Source organism: Chiloscyllium plagiosum, chromosome 44 (assembly GCF_004010195.1).
Source record: "Chiloscyllium plagiosum isolate BGI_BamShark_2017 chromosome 44, ASM401019v2, whole genome shotgun sequence".
NCBI lineage: Eukaryota > Metazoa > Chordata > Chondrichthyes > Orectolobiformes > Hemiscylliidae > Chiloscyllium > Chiloscyllium plagiosum.
The window spans coordinates 4,039,721-4,063,944 of NC_057753.1; the positions used below are offsets into that span (position 1 = coordinate 4,039,721).

At 46.0% G+C, this 24,224-nt stretch overlaps 1 protein-coding gene across 4 annotated transcripts; it reads left to right on the forward strand.

The window, feature by feature from the left end:
• The first annotated feature begins 3,368 nt into the window (after positions 1-3,368).
• On the forward strand, positions 3,369-14,649 carry LOC122543497 (zinc finger protein 239-like). Of its 4 annotated transcripts, none has more exons than XM_043682245.1 (4): positions 3,369-3,469; positions 4,333-4,656; positions 4,942-5,035; positions 13,771-14,649. In XM_043682245.1, the coding sequence occupies exon 4, from the start codon at positions 13,845-13,847 to the stop codon at positions 14,517-14,519; it is 675 nt and encodes a 224-aa protein (XP_043538180.1). In that variant the 5' UTR covers positions 3,369-3,469; positions 4,333-4,656; positions 4,942-5,035; positions 13,771-13,844; the 3' UTR covers positions 14,520-14,649. The 4 variants fall into 4 exon arrangements, with proteins under 4 accessions (XP_043538180.1, XP_043538181.1, XP_043538182.1 ...); XM_043682246.1 differs by lacking the exon at positions 3,369-3,469 and adding an exon at positions 3,476-3,670; XM_043682247.1 differs by lacking the exon at positions 3,369-3,469 and adding an exon at positions 3,476-3,670 and having other exon boundaries at positions 4,514-4,656.
• The last annotated feature ends 9,575 nt before the right edge of the window (positions 14,650-24,224 follow it).

A 24,224-nucleotide genomic window follows, 5' to 3' on the forward strand; every position in this document is an offset into this window, starting at 1 on the left:
CATCCCCATCTCCAATTGGGTGTTCCCTGTCCCATATTTTAATAGCACCTCCTCATATAAGTGCCCTTTCCTCCCTAGTAAATAGTATATTCAAAATAGACATTAACTCAGCCCACATATACAGACTGGGCCCCAAAAATTGATCAATTTGTTCAGACAACCCTACCGGATCCTCAACCAGGACCTTCATTTCCTTCTTAAATGTTCTGACCTCCCCACTGGTGAGGGGGGCACTTACAAACCCAATCTCTTTGTCCCCTATGGGTACCTCCCGAAGGGGATAAGTCGTTAAATTCTTCCCCTTTTTCTTTTGTTTTCCCCCCTTAGACTTTGATTTAGATTCTCTGGAAGCCTCCTCTACATCTACTGTAGCTTCCCTTTCTTTTGCTGAGGATTGAGGGTCAGGAACAACAACATCCCCATCCACCGCCCCTTCGTCCTTTTCTGGTGAATCATCTGTTCCCTGTCCCTGTCTGTCTGTCTCTCCTCCTCCCCCATGTTCACCTAACCTGATTTTATGGTACGGGGGGGGGGGGGGGCGGGGCAAACAGTTAAGAGGATCCCAGGGACTGGGTGGGGCAGAGGAAGAATCCTTTGTCTTTACTACCATCATTCCCAAACTGCCCTTCCAACAGGACGCATAGTCCGCCTCCTCTTGACTAAAAGGTTGTTTTCCATTCACAACCCTAAATACTGACAGACCCAATCCTCGTCCGAACCATACTTTGGCCAGAAGACAGCCGGACGAAGGATTGGTTCTTTGGTCCATACTAAACAACAATATTTAATCATTGTCTTTTTAACTTTTGTCCTTGTACAAGTATTACTTGTCCATTCCCGCAACATCCTCTCCAACGGACTTTCAGGAGGAATGTTACCAGGGACTTTTTCTTCTTCCTTCACTCCGTGACAGCTACTCTGCCTACCCCCCATTTCGCGGGGCCCTCGCCAGTCCCTCAGTGATTAAATACCTCTTTTCCCGGCCACCAACGCAATACTTAAAAGTCAGGTTTCTTACCTTGGTCTGTGCACAGAGTTGCCTGGCCCCTTGTCGCCGTATTTTGTTTTAGATTAGATTAGATTACATTACAGTGTGGAAACAGGCCCTTCGGCCCAACAAGTCCACACCGACCCGCCGAAGCGCAACCCACCCATACCCCTACATTTACCCCTTACCTAACACTACGGGCAATTTATCATGGCCAATTCACCTGACCCGCACATCTTTGTGATTGTGGGAGGAAACCGGAGCACCCGGAGGAAACCCACGCAGACACGGGGAGAACGTGCAAACTCCACACAGACAGTCGCCTGAGGCGGGAATTGAACCCGGGTCTCCGGCGCTGTGAGGCAGCAGTGCTAACCACTGTGCCACCGTGCCACCCACCATGTTCTATTGAGCTCCTATCACTATCTGATTCAGATGTCTCTCTTATAGGATCCGTACCAGTCGCCCAAGGGAGCAGACCAAACCGGGACACGAGACTGCTCCTCAATGGGGAATGGGACGCGTCTTCCCAGTGTCCAAGGCCAGCCACTCCCCCCGGCGATGGAAGAAAATCCTGGACAGCCCCCAATTGTGAGAAACAAAGCTCACTCACTTCAATAATTGCAGTCTGAGATGAAAATCTGAATCAGCAGTGTCCTTTATTTTACACTTGCAAGTGGATGTAATGTCCACAAGGCAGGGACAAAAACACACCAAATTCAACAAACTCTCGAAATTTATATAATTTGGGTCCCTACATATTTTTTCTTATTTCATTGTTCCCCCCCCCCCACCATTTACATCATTCACTTCCCTAAGACTGATCCCACCACCCCTGCTTATCCGGCCTTGTCCGTGATAGAATGCTTAACTCTGGCCTCATAAGGTCGTTTGACGTCATCCCACTGCAGGTCATTGTTAGGCATATTCTTTCCTGTGGTTCTGTTCGCCAAGCTGGAAGTTTTTGTTGCAAAGGTTTCGTCCCCTGTCTACGTGACATCCTCAGTGCTTGGGAGCCTCCTGTGAAGCGCTTCTGTGGTGTTTCCTCCAGCATTTATAGTAGCCTGTCCCTGCCGCTTCCAGTTGTCAGTTTCAGCTGTCCGCTGTAGTGGCCGGTATATTGGGTCCAGGTAGATGTGTTTGTTGATGGAGTTTGTGGATGAGTGCCATGCTTCTAGGAATTCCATGGCTGTTCTTTGTTTGGCTTGCCCTATAATGGTAGTGTTGTCCCAGTCGAATTCATGTTGCTTGTCGTCTGCGTGTGTGGCTACTAGGGATAGCTGGTCGTGTCGTTTCGTGGCTAGTTGATGTTCGTGGATGCGGATCGTTAGCTGTCTTCCTGTTTGTCCTATATAGTGTTTTTTGCAGTCCTTACACGGGATTTTGTACACTACATTAGTTTTGCTCATGCTGGGTATCGGGTCCTTCGTTTTGGTGAGTTGTTGTCTGAGTGTGGCTGTTGGTTTATGTATAGGACAAACAGGAAGACAGCTAACGATCTGCATCCACGAACAGATATTTTTACCTACTGTTATACAAGCCGAGGTCATCCCCTTACAACTTCTTATCTATTTGCCCATACATCTACCATTGTTTTGCAATCACGTTTCATGCTAACATACCATTTTTAACTGATACGAAAACAATCATATATTTCCTTTACATAGTTTCCATTCTTGTTGACTCAGCTCTTGGCTAAAACAATTACACACTGATGTGAGTTCATGTACTCTGTATCAGAAATTATAATTGCAGAATTGCAGATCTGCAGAAGAAACATTAATTTACCTATATCCCACAGTAGGTAATCTAATGTAATATGAGGGGGTTGTCTTACGAGGGTAGACTGGGATTACATTCATTAGAATTTAGAAGAATGAGGGGGGATCTTAAAGAAACATATGAAATTATAAAGGGAGTAAATAAGATAGATGGAGGGAGAATGTTTCCACTGGTGGGTGAAACGAGGACAAGGGGGCACAGCCCCAAAATTAGGGGGAGCAGATTTCGGACTGAATTGAGAAGGAACGCATTCACCCACAGGGTTGTGAATCTATGGGATCCCCTGCCCAGTGAAGTAGTTGATGCAACTTCAGTAGATGCTTCAAAGGCGAACATAGACTTTGTTTGGAACAGTCAAGGAATTTGGGGTTATGGTGAGAGAGCGGGTGAGTGGAGCTGAGGCCAGGGAAAGATCAGCCGTGATCGTGTAGAGCGGCGGAGCAGGCTTGAAGGGCCAGTGGGCCTCCTCCTGCTCCTGCTCCATATAAGTATTTTTTTTATATAATGTTCTGTTGGTGTTGTTGTTATTTGTGGGCGGCGCTGCCTTGGCCATTCTGAACTGAAGCCCCAGCATGCCCCGCGGTGAAGGACCCTTGTCCACCAGCTGGAGAGCACTGCGCAGGCGTAGTAGCCCACCGGTACGGCGCATGCGCGGGAACCGCTCCTCGCGGCGGACGGACGGACATTTATTCGTTTTCGGTGAGAATGAGGCGGCGCTGCGGGACGGATGGGTCCGGCGTCGGAGGAGGGGGGGTCGGGGAGGCTTCGTGGGCATCCCCTGCACGGCGCGAGCACAACAGAGCGGGTTTCTGTTTCCTTGTGCACGCGGAGTTGAAGGCCGACAGTTAACCGGAGGCTTTGGCGACGTCTAGGCCTCCGAGCGGGCGTCCGCCATCTTTGGTGAGGGCGCAGGCGCGGTCGCCATCTTTGGTGAGGGGGGGACAGCCGTTGTCAGCGAGAGCGCATGCGCGGCCGCCATATTTGGTTGGGGAAGAGCATCTTCAGCGAGGGCGCATGCGCGGCCGCCATATTTGGTTGGGGAAGAGCATCTTCAGCGAGGGCGCATGCGCGGCAGCCATCGTTGTATAGGGAACGAGTGGGCGGCGCTTGCCCATTGTTCAGAATGGAGGCAACTTGTCCATCAGGCTGCATCAGCCTTTCACACGTGACCTCTTACTGATGAAGCAGAAGTGCATTACAAAATCAAAGAGGGTGGCGTCCTGCACCCATATGCCTTAAGGTCTGTGGTCCTGTTCAGGCTCATGGAGACCAGGGCAGAAACTCACTACAGAGGACATGACTTGGAGACGCTGGTGTTGGACTGGGTTGTACAAAGTTAAAAATCACAAAGCGCTCACAACAGAGGAACCTCGATTATCCCAATCGATATGGGCGGGCGGTGTGTCTTTCTGATAATTAATTATTCGGATAACTGATTTGACCTCAAACAAATGAAGCCACACTGATCTAACACTGTGCTCGGCCGGAGAGTTTATTTAAATCTACAATTTTGATGAGTCTGCTATTTAAACAAACTGATGTTTGCATTCTGCAAATTGCAGGTTAAACTGAGAAGGACTAAACCCTTGCCCATCACATAAATATATGACATTCCAGCATTAAACAAGATCCCGAACAGCTTCTACAATCACGAGAGGATTTGTGAGTTTCCGCTGAACTTAGGGAGACAGAAGCACCACCTCGCACATGCATTTACTCCCTCTACCGTTTTTCTGTGAACAGCCCGGTAAAGTGACGGGAATAAAGCACGTACTCTTACAAAGGGCTGTGTAACTAACCCTTACGTAAATAAAAGTCCAGTCGCTGTTGCTTGAGGTGCTTGTGTTCTTCGTTTTGCCAGCGTTTTCACATGTTCTTCAGTGCAGGTAATCCGAATTCACTTACTTCTTTTATGTCCCGTTTTTATGTCTCGTTTGGATAATCCAAAATTCGGATAATTGATATTCAGTTAAGTGGGGTTCTACTGTATTGTGACTCGATGTTATTGCTTGAATCGAGTAATTTCCAACAACAACGGGGAGCATTCTTTGATTGGGAATTAGGAGGGGGGAGACTTAATAACAACAAATTCGAACCAGACGAAATGATTGTCTTTTCTGATTTTTTTAATCTGGACTGACAGTGATGAATGTTGCAAAATTCCTTCACAGGATATTACATGAGGTTTTGCGTACAAGAACCAGAAACTAAGCATCTCATAAAAACCTGACAGGAAGCAAGCGATTCCACCGTCGGCCTTTGCAAGTAAGTGTTGAATTCCTGGTCATAAGCAAGTGCTGCATAAAACTTTTCCTCATGTCTTCCCTGTGGCTGTTTCCTAGAATTTTCAATCCGTGCCCCTTCCTGTTTTATTATGACCAACCAACAGGAATAACTTTTTCAAAGTTGGGGGCGTCGTGGTGGCTCAGTGGTTAGCACTGCTGCCTCACAGCGCCAAGGACTCTGGTTCAATTCCCGCCTCGGGACGACTATCCGTGTCTGCTCCGGTTTCCTCCCACAGTCCAAAGATGTGCAGGTTAGCTGAATTGGCCATGCTAAATTGCCCGTAGTGTTAGGTGCATTAGTCGGGGCAAATGTAGGGGAATGGTTCTGGGTGGGTTGCTCTTCAGAGGGTCGGTGTGGAGTTGTTGGGCCAAAGGGCCCGTTTCCCCGCTGCATAGAATCTTAAAAAAAACTAGTGTGTTAATCTGCAACTGAAATCCCTCATTTCATGAACTTTTGTGGCAAACCTGCTTTGCCCCATCTCTGTGACCCTCCAATCCCACACGGTGTGCGGTGAGTCCTGATTTGGGCAGACCCTGTGTGTGATGTCATCACGCAGTCACAGTTGCACAGTGACATCACCCACTAGTGCGGATTTCCTCAACGGGAAGATTTTTCTCTGATTTCGGTGTTTCTGATATCTTTCCAACTGCAGGCCCCAGCAGGAGATTTTAATATTGAATACTGTGGGATTATTTATGTGATGAATGTTTATGAGCATTCATCATCACTTTGAGGTTCCTCCCATTTACCTGTGCTCCTGTTCTGTGGCTGAAGGGTTGAAGTTGTTCCTTCACTGTCGATCTGAACCCATGACCCTCCGTTGACGTGTGCCTCCTCCCCGATCATCTTACAGCCATTGAATTAACTTCCTCTGTCTCTAGTAATGCATGTATTTCATCTCTCTTTAGTATTTCACTGTGACTTCGGCTGACAGTGTCTAAGGGAGGCATCCATTGTTGCCTACTCTCAGGCCATGTCTTGCCAGCTCATAGAGTCATAGCGACGTACAGCACGGAAACAGACCGTCCATGCCGACCAGATATCCCAACCCAATCTAGTCCCACCTGCCAGCACCCGGCCCATATCCCTCCAAACCCTCCCTATTCATATACCCATCCAGATACCTTTCAAATGTTGCAATTGTACCAGCCTTCACCACTTCCTCTGGCAGCTCATTCCATACACATACCACCCTCTGCTTGAAAAAGTTGCCCCTTAGGTCACTTTTATATCTTTCCCTTCTCACCCTAAACCTATGCCCTCTAGTTCTGGACTTCCCTTACCCCAGGGAAAAGATTTTGTCGATTTACCCTATCCACACTCCTCATGATTTTGTAAACATCTGTAAGGTCATCCCTCAGCCTCCAACGCTCCAGGGAAAACAGCCCCCAGCCTATTCAGCCTCTCCCTGTAGCTCAAATTTGTTTCAAATAAACCTGTTGGACTATAATCTGTGAGTTACCCTTCTCACCCTAAACCCACGCCCTCTAGTTCTGGACTCCCTCACCCCAGGGAAAAGACTGCCTGTTTATCCTATCCATGCCCCCCATGATTTTGTAAACCTCTATAAGGTCACCCTTCAGCCTCCGACGCTCCAGGGAAAACAGCCCCAGCCTATTCAGCCTCTCCCTGTAGCTCAAATCCTCGAAACCTGGCAACATTCTTGTAAATCTTTTCTGAACCCTTTCAAGTTTTACAACGTCTTTCCAATAGGTAGGAGACCAGAATTGCATGCAATATTCCAACAGTGGCCTAACCAATGTCCTGTACAGCTGCAACATGACCTCCCAACTCCTGTACTCAATACTCTTGACCAATAAAGGAAAGCATACCTATTTACCTGCGCCTCCACTTTCAAGGAGCTATGAACCTGCACTCCAAGGTCTGTTTGTTCAGCAACACTCCCCTGGACCTTACCATTAAGTGTATAAGTCCTGCTAAGATTTGCTTTCCCAAAATGCAGCACCTCGCCTTTATCTGAATTAAACTCCATCTGCCAGATCTCAGCCCATTGGCTCATCTGATCAAGACCCTGTTGTGATCAGAGGTTACCTTCTTCGCTGTCCACTACATCTCCAATTTTGGTGTCATCTGCAAACTTACTAACTTTACCTCTTATGCTCTCATCCAAATCATTTATATAAATGACACAAAGTAGAGGACCCAGCACCGATCCTTGTGGCACTCCACTGGTCACAGGCCTCCAGTCTGAAAAATAAACCCTCCACCACCACCCTCTGTCTTCTACCTTTGAGCCAGTTCTGTATCCAAATGGCTAGTTCTCCCTGTATTCTGTGAGATCTAACCTTGCTAATCAGTCTCCCATGGGGAACCTTGTCGAATGCCTTACTGAAGTCCATATAGATCACATCTACCACTCTGCCCTCATCAGTTATCTTTGTTACTTCTTCAAAAAACTCAATCAAGTTAGTGAGACTAACAGAGTTCTAGGGTACACCTGATCAGGTCCTGGAGACTTCCCAGATTTACCACTTTTATGCATTTCAAGACATCCAGCACTTCCTCCTCTGTAATATGGACATTTTTCAAGATGGAACCATCTATTTCCTCACATTCTATATCTTACATGTCCTTTTGCACAACAAATACTGATGCAATATACCCGTTTAGTATCTCCCCCATTTTCTGCGGCTCCACACAAAGGCCTTTCATGTCCCCTCCTTGCTGCTCTTAGCTCTCTATTCAGGTCCTTCCTGGCTACCCTATAACTCTATAGTTCTTGCCTAATACCGTCGAAATTGGCCATTCTCCAGTTTAGAATTTTAACTTTTAGATCTGGTCTATCCTTTTCCATCACTATGTTACAACTAATAGAATTCTGGTCACTGGCCCCAAAGTGCTCCCCCACTGACACGTCAGTCACCTGCCCTGCCTTATTCCCCAAGAGTAGGTCAAGTTTTGCATCTTTTCCAATAGGTGCATCCACGTACTGAATCAGAAAAGTTTCTTGTACACATTTAACAAATTCCTCTCTGTCTAAACTCTTAACACTATGGCAGTCCCAGTCGATGTTTGGAAAGTTAAAATCCCCTAACAGAACTACCCTATTATTCTTACAGATAACAGAGATCATCTTCCAATATGATCTTGCACAGTCAGGAAATGCTTCTTTCCTGCACTATAGTCCATTTCTCTTCTACTACTTAAATTAATAATCAAATTCTACGCTATCTTTATTTTGGCATCAGATATGCAAATCACTTTAAATCTGTTGTTGATCCTTTTACAAATCAGAACAGTTTCTCCCTGCCGAATCAATCCAAACCACTCATTGTTTTAGAACATAGAACATTCCAGCGCAGTACAGGCCCTTTGACCCTCTATGTTGCACCGACCTGTGGAACCAATCTGAAGCCCATCTAACCTACACTATTCCATTCTCGTCCATATGTCTATCCAATGACCATTTAAATGCCCTCAAAGTTGGCGAGTCTACTAATGTTGCAGGCAGCATGTTCCACGCCCCGACTACTCTCTGAGTAAAGAACTACCTCTAATATCTGTCCTATGTCTATCACCTCTCCATTTAAAGCTGTGACCCCTCATGCTAGCCATCACCATCTAAGGAAAAAGGCTCTCCCTGTCCACCCTATCTAACCCTCTGATTACCTTGTATGTCTCAAAGAGGTCACCTCTCAACCTTCTCTCTAACGAAAACAGCCTCAAGTCCCTCAGCCTTTCCCCGTAAGACCTTCCCTCCATACCAGGCAACATCCTAGTAAATCTCCTCTGAACCCTTTCCAAAGCTTTCACATCCTTCCTATAATGCAGTAACCAGAACTGTACACAATATTCCAAGTGTGGCCGCACCAGAGTTTTGTACAGCTGCAGCATGACCTCATGGCTCCGAAACTCAATCCCTCTATCAATAAAAGTTAACACATCGTATTCCTTCTTAACAGCCCTATCAACCTGGGTGGCACCTTTCAGTGATCTATACCTGGACACCGAGATTTCTCTGTTAATCTACACTACCAAGAATCTTAGCATTAGCCCAGTACTTTGCATTCCTGTTACTCCTTCCAAAGTTTTTTTGTCCAGTGTGCTGTACCTTCCTCTCATGCTGATGGATAAGAGATGCCGAATTATTCATAAGTTGATGATTTAGGAATGTCCAAATGTCACGTGTTCAAAACCAACAAAAATTCAAGGTAGCTAACTCCTAGGGACCTGATGAAGTGTACCCCAGGACTTCGAGGAAGGGTAGGGATGAAATTGCGGAGTCCATGGTGGAGATATTTGTAACATGGGTGAAGTGCCCAAAGATTGGAGGTTGGCTAATGTTGTGCTATTGTTTAAGATAGGCTGCAGCGAGAACTACACCGGTGAGCCTAATGTAGTGGTGGCTACGTTGTGAGAAGGGTTTCTGAGAGACATGATCTGCAGACATTTGGAGAGGCAAGGACTCATTTGGGATCGTCACCATTGCTTTGTGTGTAGGAAATTGTTTCTCACAAATTTGATGGAGATTTTTTTTTAATGGATGACCAAGACAGTAGATGATGGTAGTGCGGTAGAACATTGTCTATATGGGCGTTAACAAGGTGCTTGACGGGGACTTGCTTGGTGTGTTGTTGACTACGGTTAAATCTCAGGATTCTAGCAGAGCTGGCCATTTGGATACAAAATTGGGTTGAAGCTCGAAGACAGAAGGTGGTGGTAGAGGGTTGTCTTTCAAACTGGAGACCTGTGACCAGCTGCATCCACTGTTCTTCGTAATTTATACAAATGATTTAGATGTGAATTTAGGGGGTATGGTTAGTACGTTGGTGGATGACACTAAGATCGGTGGTATAGTGATCGTGCAGAAGGTTATCTGGGAATATAATGAGATCTTGGTCAATTGGGCAAGTGGGTTGAGGAATGGCAGATGGAATTTAATTTCGATAATACATTATATTGCATTTTGGTAGATCAAACCAGGGCAGGACTTGGACAGTCAATGGCCAGCCCTGGGGAATGTCATGGAACAAAGAGATCTAGGGGTACATGCTCATAGTTCCTTTAAGTGGAGTCACAGGTAGACAGGATGCTGGAGAAGGCCTTCAGCATGCGTGCTTTCATTGGGCAGAGCATTGAGTATCGGAGTTGGGACATCTTGTTGCAGCTGTGCAAGAGGTTGGTAAGGTCACGTTTTGGAGTTCTGTGTGCAGTTCTGGTCATAGAGTCATAGAGATATACAGTACGGAAACAGACCCTTCAGTCCATGCTAACCAGATATCCCAACCCAATCTAGTCCCACCTGCCAGCACACGGCCCATATCCCTCCACACCCTTCCTATTCATATACCCATCCAAATGCCTCTTAAAAGTTGCAATTGTACCAACCTCCACCACATCCTCTGGCAGCTCATTCCATACACGCACCACCCTGTGCATCAAAAAGTTGCCCCTTAGGTCTCTTTTATATCTTTCCCCTCTCACCCTAAACCTATGCCCTCTAGTTCTGGACTCCCTGACCCCAGGGAAAAGACTTTGCCTATTTATCCTATCCATGCCCCTCATAATTTTATAAACCTCTATAAGGTCACCCCTCAGCCTCCGAAGCTCCAGGGAAAACAGCCCAGCCTATTCAGCCTCTCCCCATAGCTCAAATCCTCCAACCCTGGAAACATCCTTGTAAATCTTTTCTGAACCCTTTCAAGTTTCACAACATCTTTCCGATAGGAGGGAGACCAGAATTGCACGCAATATTCCAAAAGTGGCCTAACCAATGTCCTGTAGAGCCGCAACATGACCTCCCAACTCCTGTACTCAATACTCTGACCAATAAAGGAAAGCATACCAAACACCGTCTTCACTATCCTGTCTACCTGCGACTCCAATTTCAATGGGGCTAGGTCACCCTACTATAGGAAAGATATTATTAAACGAGAAAGAGTGCACAACAGATGTACGAGGATGCGACCTGAACTGGAGGGTTTGATTTATATGAGAAGCTGGATAGGCTGGGACTACTTTCCCTGGAGCGAGGAGACAAAGAGGCGACCTTATTGAGGTCTATAAAATTATTCGAGGCATAGATGAAGTGCTCAGCCAACAGCTGTTTCCCAAGGGAGGGCATAGGTTTAAGGTGAGAGGAGGAGATACAAAAGGGTCCAGAGGGGCATTTTTTTTTCCCACACAGAAGATGGTGATTGTCTGGAATGGGCTCAGAAGTGGTGGTGTAGGCAAATAAATTCCCACATGTCAGAGATATTTGGACAGGTACATGATGGAGTAGGATTGGAGGGATATGGACCAAATGAAGGTGAAGGGGATTGGATGAATTGTGAAAAGTGGGCAGCATAGACAAGTTAGGCCGAATTCCGCACTGTAAAGCTCTATGACTCTATAATGTTTCAAGGCAGTTCACAAAAACGTTAGATGGCAATGTACGACACCGGGCCACATAGTTAGGGCAAGTGACCAAACATTTAGTATTATAACAAGGTATGAAGGAACGTTTTAAAGGGGGAAAGTGAGGTAGAGAAATAGGGAGGTTTGACGTGAAGAATTCAGAACTCGTGGCCTTGACAACAGAGGGAACAAGACTTATAGTGGAGTGATTAATAGCTGGCCGGCTGTATATTAGGATAGATACATCGAGAGATATCAAGGGACTCAAGAGTATCACAGCAGATGAGGTGAGACAAGGGGGAAGTCAGGTGATGTTACTGAAGTGGAATTGGGCAATCTTAGATTAGACTACCTACAGTGTGGCCCAACAAGTCCACATCGACCCTCTGAAGTGTAACCCACCCAGTCCCATTTCCCTCTGACTAATGCACCTAACACTCTGGGCGATTTAGCATGGCCAATTCACCCCATGCCTGCACATCTTTGGACTGTGGGAGGAAACCGGAGCACCCGGAGGAAACCCATGTGGACACGGGGAGAATGTACAAACTCCACACAGACAGTCGCCCAAGGCGGGAATCGAACCTGGGACCCTGGTGCTGTGAGGCAGCAGTGCTAACCACTGAGCTGATAATGGAGATAGATGGTTAGAAGCTCAACTTGGGGCAAAATATTCTCCACTGTGAACAGTCTGGTTCAGCTTCAGACAGTTATCGGGAGAGAGATGGAATGAATGGAGTTTGTAACAGGGAGTGGGGAAGAATGGTTGCAATCTTTGCAAATATTTAAAAGGAAGAAATTTCTGCTCCCCCAGTGCCTGATGTTAGACAGGTCAGGACAGTGTGTGACTGGAAGTTGATGGTGTTCATAGATACCTGCTATACCAGTCCTTCTAGGTGTTGGAGTTTGAAGTTTGCGGAGGTACTGTCAATGTTTATTTAGACACATACAAAATCTCTCTCCTTCACTGTCTGCCTTCTCTATCGCTGTCACCTCCTGTTGCATTGTGTAGGCCGAGAGTGGTTTGTAGGCTCCCCCCGCTGAAGAACATCAGTGAACCATTTGTCTGTTTTGCAATCATAAGATGTAGGAGTAGATGTTCATCTGTAGCCCGTCTGTTCTGCTTCAGGCATCAATGTGATCATGTCCTATCTGATAATCCTCAACTCTATTTTTTCTGCCATGTCTAACCTGTCAAGTCCCCTAAGAATCTCGTAGCTGTCAATAAGGTTGCCCATCATTGGTTGATAATCCAGTGAATACGGGGCCAATTTACTCAACCTCTTGTTGTAAGATAGACCCTCCATACCTGGTCGAGAATGTGGTGCTGGAAAAGCACAGCAGGTCAGGCAGCATCCGAGGAGCAGGAGAATCAACATCTTGGGCAAAAGCCATTCATCAGGAAGGGCTTTTTCCCGAAACATCAATTCTCCTGCTCCTCTGATGCTGCCTGACCCTGCTGCGCTTTTCCAGCACCACGCTGTCGACTCTAGTCTCCAGCATCAGCAGTCCTCAGTTCCTCCAAACCCAGAATCAGCCGAGCGAACCTTCCTTTGATGACCTCCATTGCCAGTATATCTTGCCTGAGAAAAGAGGCACCAAACTCTTCACAGTATTCCAACTGTGGTTTGACGAGTGCCTTGCATTATTTTAACAGAAGCTCCACACTTTTATGCTCAACTCCCGTTGACTTCCCTATTACCCACTGAAAGTAGATGCTAGCTTTTTTTGTGATTCACGAACGAGTCCTCCTAAACAGCTTTCTGCAGACTTTCTCTGTTGAAGTAACATTCATCTCTATTGTTCCTGTCAAATTTCAAAACCTCACATTTTCCCACAATATATTGCATATGGCAAGACTTTGTCCACTAAATTGACTTGCTTATGTTGCACTTGGGACTCTTTGTGTCAGCCTTAGCACTTACTTTCCCAACTACTTTTGTGTCACCTGCAAACTTGGCTGTTGAACACTGACTTTCTTCATTGAAGTCCTTAACGTGAATTGAAAATAGTTCTGGCCCCCCCCCTAGTACTGATCCCTCTGGCACTCTACTAATTACCGGTTACCATCCTGAAAACTTTCCCCATGTTCCAACGCTGTCTGTCATGGCTTGGTTTGCCATTCATCGAGCTATGATAATATACCACTTCCAACATCACGAGTTCTTATCTCATTAAATAGCACAGTGTGTCGGATCTGATCAGAAGCATTCTGCAGTTCAAACATATTACAACCACCGTTTCCCCTTTCGTGGTCACGCATTCCTAATTTGGGCCCCACAAATAACCAGATTCAGCTTTCGCAATATGTTTTGCATTGTGGGTCCTTGCTCACTTGATTTACTCTGTTTTAGATCAATTTCACACGGTGTTAGTTGGAGAGGATTTGTGGTTTGGAAACCGAAACCAAACACCACATCCGGATCTGATGGAGTCGGACAATTTAGTCGAACCTGCGTACCGTCGGATTTTGAGCATGGAAGGAATAAGCGCCGTTCACAGCGGGGAGAAACCGTACGTGTGTTCTGTGTGTGGACGAGGCTTCAGCCAGTCGTCTGGCTTAACGAGACATAAATGCAGCCACACTGGGGAGAAACCATGGAAATGTGGGGACTGCGGGAAGGGGTACCGATCCCCATCAAAGCTAGAAACTCATCGACGCAGTCACACTGGGGAGAGACCATTCACCTGCTCCACCTGTGGGAAGGGGCTAACTCAGTTATCCAGCCTGCTGGCACACCAACGGGTTCACACCGACGAGAGACCGTTCACCTGCTCAGACTGTGGGAAGGGCTATAAGAGTTCCGGGGACCTGATTTGCCATCAACGTCTTCACACTGAGGAGAGACCCTTCAGGTGCTCTCACTGTGGGACTGGCTTCAGGCGATCAGCTCATCTCACTGTACACCAGCGGGTTCACACCGGCGAGAAACCGTTCGTCTGCTCTGTGTGTGGCAAGGGATTTACTCAGACTTCCACCCTCCTGACACATCAGCTGGTTCACACTGGGGAGAGACCGTTCACCTGCTCCACCTGTTGGAGAGGATTCACAACCTCATCCCACCTGCTGAGACACCAGCGAGTCCACAAAGAGCAGCAGTGATTGGATTGTGCTGTGAATCGCATCCAGGACGGACCCATGTTTATCACGGTCTGTGTCAGGTGATGTTACTGAACTTCAGCCCTGTTAAAGGGGTTAATATACTAGATAAAGGCTAAATATATCAACCTTGGTGACAGAGTGTCGAGTCTTTTCAATATGTCTAACTACACATTCATTACTTTTGAAGATTCTTCATCTCACTGTCTCCTCCATCCTCACCACCAACAACAAGTGGATGGATCACCTTTGTCACTATGACTGAGACAGCCTCATCAGTTGCTTCTATTGGTGTCCTCCTGTCCACAGCCAAACTGTGTTGAAATGAGCTCCTTATCTGCACTGTGAAACCACGTGTTTCACCAGGTTCTTGCTCATTTTCCTTCATTTACTGTCGGGACTGACCTTGTCCATGCGATCCACTTCCTCTTCCCTCAGTCCCGTGCTAAATTGCCCATCGTGTGCAGGGTCGGTGGGGTTAGCCATGGGAAACGCAGGGTTACAAGGGTAGGGGGCGTGGTTTTGGATGGGATGTTTAATAAAGAAGATGGCACGGTGGCTCAGTGGTTAGCGCCGCGGACCCAGCTTCGATTCCAACCTCAGGTGAATGTCTGTGTGGAGTTTGCATATTCTCCCCGTGTCTGCGTGGGTTTCCTTCCACAATCCAAAGATGTGCAGGTCAGGTGCATTGGCCATGCTGAATTGCCCATAGTGTTTGGCGCATTAATTAGAGGGAAATGGGACTGGGTGGGTTACTCTTCGGAGGGTCGGTGTGGACTTGTTGGGCCGAAGGGCCTGTTTCCACACTGTAGGGAATCTAATCTAATCTTGTTGCCCCTGAACTGCTGACACCATCTGCCAAACTGCTCTTGTTCATAGAATCCATACAGTGTGGAAACAGGCCCTTCGGTCCAACAAGTTCATACCGCCCCTCCAAGGAGTAACCCATCCAGACCCACTCTGTTACCCCTATTACTCGATATTTACCCCTGACCCACACATCCTTGAACACCATGGGCAATTTAGCTTGGCCAATTCATCCTAACGTGCATGTCTTTGGATCGTGGAAGGAAAGTGGAGCATGGGAGGAGACACTGAGAGAATGTGCAAACTCTTCACAGTCACCTGAGGTGGGAATCGAATCCGGGACTCTGGCGTTGTGAGGCAGCAGTGCTAACCACTGAGCTGCCCCTGCTATCCTTTATGGTTGTCTGTCTCAGGAACAGACCCAAATCCCTTTCCCGCTGCTCTCATCAACCCCTTCTCAAAGTGAAAGCAGAACTTTGGCTTCTTGCATTATAACTGACCTTCATCCCATCTCAACTTTACTCTTTCTTCTCAGAACATTATGGCTTGTTCCAAATCTGTCCAGTGTTCCCAGAACGCTTACAATCAAAGAGTGTTGCCCCTATCACACGAGTAAACGTTTTGTGAAGTCAACATTCAATGCTGGTGTAATTGATGAAACTCCACACAGATATTTGCCTGAGGTGAGAATCGAACCCAGGTCTCTGGCACTGTGAGGTAGCAGCGGTAACCACTGAGCCACTGTGCTGCCCAATGAAGCTAAAGACTTTGCAACCTTCTCCCTAATTCTCCTCCTGCTTTAAGTTATTCATTACAACTGACCTCTTTGACCACAAATGTAAATTAGAGGTCCTCACCTGGACATATTTTGCAATGTGGATTTCACCAGTTTCCTCATACCCCCTCCTTCCACACCTCTTCACCCAGCCTCATTCCTGATGAAGGGCTTTTGCCCGAAACGTTCATTCACCTGCTCCTCGGATGCTGCCTGACCGGCTGTGCTTTTCCAGCACCACACTCTTCAACTCCGATCTCCAGCATCTGCAGTCCTCACTTTCTCCGTTTATTGCCATTACCTTACCATCGCTGAGGATTTAATCTGTAACTTTTAGCAAACAGCATCATGATAGCACCTTCAGCATACAGAATGCAGCAATTTAGGAAGAGTGATTAATGCTAAAAATAGACACATTTTAGATTAGATTCCCGACAGTGTGGAAACAGGCCCTTCGACCCAACCAGTCCACACCGACCCTCCGAAGAGTAACCCACCCAGTCCCATTTCCCCCTGACTAATGCTCCTAACACTATGGGCAATTTAGAATGGCCAATTCACCTGACCAGCACACCTTTGGACTGTGGGACAAAACCAGAGCACCCGGAGGAAACCCACACAGACACGGAAAATGTGCAAAGTCCACACAGACAGTTGCCCAAGGCTGGAACTGAACCTGGGTCCCTGGTGCAGTGAGACAGCAGTGCTAACCACTGAGCCACTGTGCCATCCCTTTTTACAAAAGCCTTTCGTCTTGCTCTCGTTAGAACATTCACAAGTAGTACCAATGGAAAGGGGAACAACATTTTGTACTTTTGCTTTAGGGAAATATCTACTTTAACGAAGCCATATAAACATCTGAATTGTGTACATATTTTTGATATACAGTACACAAGGTCGATATTGGTATAAAATAATTGGTAGGAGACTGCCACATGCCAAAGGCCATTTCTCAAAAATATCCACAATCAATAAGCTATTTACAATCACTCAAATTATATCAAAGACCAGATGGGGAGAAATTGGACCTCTTTTGATATAACTTTGAACTCTGGTTTCGCCCCTTTCAGGAAACCTTAGTTTAACACACAATGTTACAGAATCACACCAACATTGATAGTACATAAAATGAAATGCTTTCCTTTTCCCTCAGTGCAATGCTTGGAATTACAGCAGGTAAAGCAGATGACTGACTGTCACCTCCCTCTTGGTGTGTTTATTGTGATGTGGATCATCAAATTCAGCTCCAACTCAGACAAGATAAACAGGGAGGGAGAGGCGAACACCAAATCCATTTACAAAACGTAAAACCGTGTTACTGCTGGACATTGGTCCATACCTGGACAAAGTTACCATCACCTCCAACAAGCAGGGGCAAGAGAACAACACTGTGTACTGTGTGAGAAGAGAGTGCTGGTTGGTTGGTAATTGGGCAGTGACTGGTCGAGACATTGCCAGGATGAATGCAGAGGTTGGGTGATGACTGACAGTTACTATTCACAATCTTCAAATATGAACCAAACAGTATGACTCAAACAAGATATTCCCCTGTGTACTGAACCAGAGAATGGTCAGAATCTGTTCTGGTGAGTTAAATCAAAGTACAATCTATGTGCATATTCTTTCTGGCTGCAAAGAACAGGGCCGTGTGCATTAATATATGGAGCTTCCAGTCTGCTCAGATGTGTGCCACAGTGTGAGCCTGACGGTCCGAAATGGCTTGTGGGAGCAGAGTCGAAAAGCGTGGTGCTGAAAAAGCACAGCTAGTCAGGCAGCATTCGAGGAGCAGGAGGGTCAATGTTTCGGGCAAAAGCCCTTCATCAGGAATACTCAAGATTTTTTATCAAATGCTTTCCAATCATAGAATCATATCTAATATTGACGAATATACTTTGGATTTTGAAAAAAGGCTAGTTGCTCAGTGCCTTGCCTGCTGTGAGAGTCACAGGCACATGATATTTGAGATGATCTACCTGTATTGGGAGTTTGTATCTTTCAGATACTAGATAACATTGCGCAGAATTCAATGTCTTTTCCCCAGTGATCCATGCAAGGTCAGAAGAGGAAGAGACATTGACTGTGGCACAGGAAAATCAATGTCTGCGTTTGAAACATATTGTGGAAGGTAAAACTACAAAGACAGGTGCACATGGTCAGGAGATGGGCAGCAGTAGAAACCATATTTATAAACAGGCAACAGAGTGACAGTAAAGAACAAACTTCACTGAACACATCCATTATATGATTCAGTGGAAATCAAACAACAGCAGAGAGGTAATCAAAAGGGGAAACAGTAACGAGTGCACGTGGATTCCAATCCACAGTAAAGGGAGTCACACCAATCCAAGAGTGATGGAACCTCTCATAAATGAAAGACAATACAGATAGTTCTCCTATACCACCATTGTTGTGTTCACATGCAACGCCATGTTATACAAAATCATGCAATAAAAGTAATGGGGCCTATGGGAAAAAAAAAGTGTTGGAGCAAACCACCAAAAATACCAGGAAAAATCGAAACAAAAATAGCAGTCTAACACAAATAACAGCACAGTCTAAGTGAATTTTGACTTGTAACGGACATGTAGTACGTTGTGCAATTCATCAGAATCTTCAACTGATGACTCTAGATTGGCATCTATACCTGGTGCCTGCAATACGTTCTCACCAGTCTTCGGATCCCATCCAATGGTAACGCTGCACAAGTCAGATCCCAGAATGAAATCTGTCTTGATAGACCAAGGGCTGAATTTCTTTCGCTAAGTTATCAGTTTTGTCAGATTTGTCAGAGGGTTTCACATAACAACACTTCCAGCTTGTTTTCCAAAACCCGCCTGGTTTATTACCTACCCCACTCTGTGGTGCCCCCTCACCCATTCTAGCACCTTCGTACTATGTGCCATTTCCAAAACAACTCCCAACTTCCTGGATATCCCAGAATTGACCGATATCCATGGAGCAGCACCATCTTGAAAAAAGATACTGTGCATCCAGACAAGAGCTGTCAGTCTGGAGCTGCCAAGCATGGTTCCCGACATTGGCCCTGAACATGGCAGACAATGGAAAATTGGTGCCTCTCTTTGTGGGCAAGGGCTTGGACATGCTGCTGATGAGGATGGGGTGATGCAGAGGCAGGATGTTCTTTTCTCCCAGTCCAACAGAGGACGCCATGCTATTGGAACCAGAACCTGGGTTACCATCCATGCCAGTGCAGTCTCAACCATTTAAAGGAATGCACAGAATGTAGGAAGAAGATTAATGACCTTCTCTACTCTGCCAGTGAAGAGGCCACCATCTTCTCGTTGATAGCTCACATTCACCCTATCTCGGTGGCACATTTTCTGTGACATCTTCTCCAAACAATCTCATCCTCACCAACATCTGACTCTGCCTAACCCTGAATCTCTTCTGCACAGCTGACTCACTCCCTCAGAATATCTCCACTCATGCACCAAAAGTAACAGTGTGCCTCCCACCTTTCTCTCTCTCCCCCACGATGTGCAGAATTTCCTGACTCTGTACAACCTGAGCAACTGGCTGGCCATGTCCAAGCCCTGCCATGGTATCTTTTTTTTTTGCTGTTGGTTACCATAGTGATTAGCCACTGAAACAGATGCACATGATCTGCAGATATTCTTTAAACATCGAAACATATTTTTTTAAACAAAAAGAAAGAAAATATGTTCTTAATACAGCAAAGCCCAGTTTCAAACTGCCCATCAACAATGTCCAGTGTGTGTTTATGATCCTGCTCCACAGCTACCTGATGAAGGAGCAGCGCTCTGAAAGCTACTGCTTCCAAATAAACCTGTTGGACTATAACCTGGTGTTGTGAGATCTTTAACTTTTGCTTTTAGTCAATTCCAGAGAAATTTCACTCTTAATTCTTTAAGTTTTTTTTTAAATTAACAGATTACTCCCAGCTTCTTGTCCTCAGACTGCAGAGATTTTTTCACAAGGCTTTTCCAAGTCCACTAGCACAAACATTTCACAATACCTTTCACGAAACTCTTCGCGAGAAAGCATACAAGCCAAGTGGTCATGTGACACTGACGCGGAGCCCCGTCCTCTGCGCATTGCGATACCTAGTGCTGGGGATCAGAAACACATAACAGCAAACGGGAGTTTGCTTTATATAAAAAAAAGTCACCAATTAGAGTCATAGAGATGTACTGCAAGGCAACAGATCCTTCAGGTCAACTCATCCATGCTGACCAGATACGCTAAATTAATCTAGTCCTATTTGCCAGCTCCCGCCCCATATCCCTCTCAACCCTTCCCATTCATAAACCCAACCAAATGCCTTTTAAATGTGGTAATTGTACCGGCCTCTACCACTTCCTCTGGCAGCTCATTCCATACACGTACCACCCTCTGCATGAGAAAGTTGCCCCTTAGTTCTCTTTGATATCTTTCCCCTCTCACATTAAACCTATGCCCTCTAGTTCTGGACACCCCACCCCAGGGAAAAGGTCATGTCTATTTCCCCTATCCATGCGCCTCAAGATTTTATAAACCTCGATAAGGTCACCCCTAAGCCATTGATACTCCAGAGAATACAGCCCCAGCCTGTTCAGCCTCTCCCTGTAGCTTAAGCCCTCTAACCCTGGCAACATCCTTGTAAATCTTTTCTGAACCCTTTCAACTTCCACAACATCCTTCCGATAAGCTGACCAATAAAGGAAAGCACACCAAATGCCTTCTTCACTATCCTATCTACCTGCGACTCTACTTTCAAGGAGCTATGAACCTGCACTCCAATGTCTGTTCATTCAGCAACAGTCCCTAGGACCTTACCATTAAGTGTATAAGTCCTGCTAAGATTTGCTTTCCCAAAATGCAGCACATCACATTTATCTAAATTAAAATCCATCTGCCACTCCTCAGCCCATTGGCCCATCTGATCATGATCCCATTATACTCTGAGATGACCTTCTTCGCTGTCCACTACACCTGCAATTTTGGTGTCATTGGCAAACTTACTAACTATATCTCCTATGTTCACATCCAAATCACTTATATAAATGACGAAAAACCAGCACTGATCCTTGTGAGAAACCGCTGGTCACAGACCTCCAGTCTGAAAAACAACCCTCCACTACCACCCTCTGTCTTCTACCTTTGAGCCAAATGGCTAGTTCTCCCTGTATTCGTGAGATCTAACCTTACTAACCAGTCTCCCATGGGAACCTTGTTGGATGCCTTGCTGAAGTCCATTTCGATCATGTCCACCACTCTGCCCTCATCAATCCTCTTTGTTACTTCTTTAAAAAACTCAATCAAGTTCATGACACGTGATTTCCCATGCACAAAGCCCTTTTGACTATCCCTAATCAGTCCTTGCCTTTCCAAATACATGTACATCCTATCCCTGAGGATTCCCTCCAACAACTTGCCCACCATTGAGGTCAGGCTCACCGGTCAATAAGTTCCCTGGCTTTTCCTTACCATCTTTCTTCAATAGTGGCACCACGTTAGCCAACGTTCAGTCTTCTAGCACCTCACCTGTGACTATTGATGATCCAAATATCTCAGCAATCACTTCCCCACCTTCCCACAGAGTTCTGGGATACACCTTATCAGATCCTGGGGATTTTTCCAGCTTTATGCATTTTAAGACATCCAGCACCACCTCCTCTGTAATATGGACATTTTTCAAGATGTCATCATCTATTTCTCCACATTCTACATCTTCCGTGTCCTTCCCCACAGTAAACACTGATGCAAAATACTCATTAATATCTCCTCCATCTCCTGCTGATCTTTGAGGGGCCCAATTCTCTCCCTAGTTACCCTTTTGTCCTTAGCTTATTTATAGAATCCCTATAGATTCTCCTTCACCCTATTTGCCAAAGCTATCTCATGTCCCCTTTGTGCCCTCCTGATTTCACTCTTAAGTATACTTCAACGGCCTTTATATTCTTCTAAGGATTCACTTGATCTCTGCTGTCAATACCTGACATATGCTTCTTTCTTTTTCTTAACCAAAATCTCAATCTCTAGACATCTAGCATTCCCTACACTTACCAGCCTTTCCTTTCACCCTGATAGGAATATACTTTCTCTGGACTCTCGTTATCTCATTTCTGAAAGCTTCCCATTTTTCAGCCGTCCCTTTACCTGTGAACGTCGGCCCCCAGTCAGCTTTTGTAAATTCTTGCCTAATACCGTCAACATTAGCTTTCTCCAATTTAGAACTTTAACCTTTAGATCTGGTCGATTCTTTTCCATTATTATTTTAAAACTAATAGAATTATAGTCGCTGGCCCCAAAGTGCTGTCCCACTGACACCTCAGGCACCTGCCCTGCCTTATTTACGAAGCATAGGTCAATGTTTGCATCTTCGCTAGTCGGTACATCCACATACTGAATCAGAAAGTTTTCTTGTACACACTTAACAAATTCCTCTTCATCTAATCCTTTAACACTATGGCAGTCCCAGTCTGTGTTTGGAAAGTTAAAATCCCCTACCATAATCACACTATTATTTTTACAGGTAACAGATAATCCTTACAAACTTGTTTCTCAATTTCCTGCTGACTATTAGGGGGTCTATAATACAATCCCAATAAGGTTATCATCCCTTTCTTATTTCTCAGTTCCACCCAAACAACTTCCCCAAATGTATTTCCGGGAATATCCTCCCTCAGCACAGCCATAATGCTATCCCTTAACAAAAACGTCACTCCCCCTCCTCTCTTGCCTCCCTTTCTGTCCTTCCTGTCGCATTTGTATCCTGGAACATTAAGCTGCCAGTCCTGCCCATCCCTGAGCCATGTTTCTGTAATTGCTATGATAACCCAGTCCCATGCTCCTAACCAAGCCCTGGGTTCATCTGCCTTCCCTGTTAGGCCTCTTGCATTGAAATAACTGCAGTTTAATTTATCAGTCCGACCTTGTTCTCTGCTTAGTTCCTGCCTGCCCGACTCTATTCTTTTCCCAACTACACCAGTCTCAGATTGATCTCTTTCCTCACCATTTCCTCTGCCCTCAAACCCCACCCCTCCAATCGCAACAAGGACAGAAACCCCTGGGCCTCACCTTCCACCCCACCAACCTCCGCATTAATCGGAGCATCCGCGGACATTTCTGCCACCTCCAAACAGACCCCACCACCAGGGATATTTTTGCCTCCCCACACCTTTCCGCAAAGACCATTCCCTCCGTGACTACCTGGTCAGGTCCACGCACCCCAACAACCCACCCTCCCATCCTTGTACCCTCCCCTGCCACCGCAGGAATTGCAAAACCTGCGCCCACACCTCCTCCCTCACCTCCATCCAAGGCCCCAAAATCTACATCCATCAAAGTTTCAACTGCACATCCACCAATGTAATTTATTGTATCTGTTGCTCCCGATGCGGTCTCCTTTACATAGAATATAGAACATAGAAAAGTACAGCACAAAACAGTCCCTTTGACCCACGATGTTGAGCCGATGTTTAATCCCATTGTAAAATAAAATAACTTAACCTACACACCCCTCAACTCACTGCTATCTCCATGTGCATGGCCAGCAGTCACTTAAATGTCCCTAATGACTCTGCTTCCACCACCACCGCTGGCAACGCATTCCATGCATTCACAACTCTCTGCGTAAAGAACCTACCTCTGACGTCTCCTTTATACCTTCCTCCTAATATTTTAAAACTATGACTCCTCGTACCAGTCAATCCTGCCCTGGGGAAACGTCTCTGGCTATTGACTCTATCCATTCCTCTCATTATTTTGTACACCTCGATCAGGTCTCCTCTCTTCCTCCTTCTCTGCAGAGAGAAAAGTCTTCCTAAGGCAAGCTCTCCTGTCCAGGCAGCATCCTGGTAAACCTTCTTTGCACCCTCTCCAAAGCCCCTGTATCTTTCCTGTAGTTGGGCAACCAGAACTGGACACAATATTCCAAGTGTGGTCTCACCAGGGACTTGTAGAGTTGCAGCAAAACCTCGTGGCTCTTAAACTCGATCCCCTGTTAATGAAAGCCAAAACACCATATGCTTTCTTAACAACTTTATCCACTTGGGTGGCAACTTTAAGGGATCTATGTACATTGGGGAGATCGGAAGCCTTCTTGCAGAGTGCTTCAGAGAACATCTCCGGGACACCCGCACCAATCAACCTCACCGCCCCGT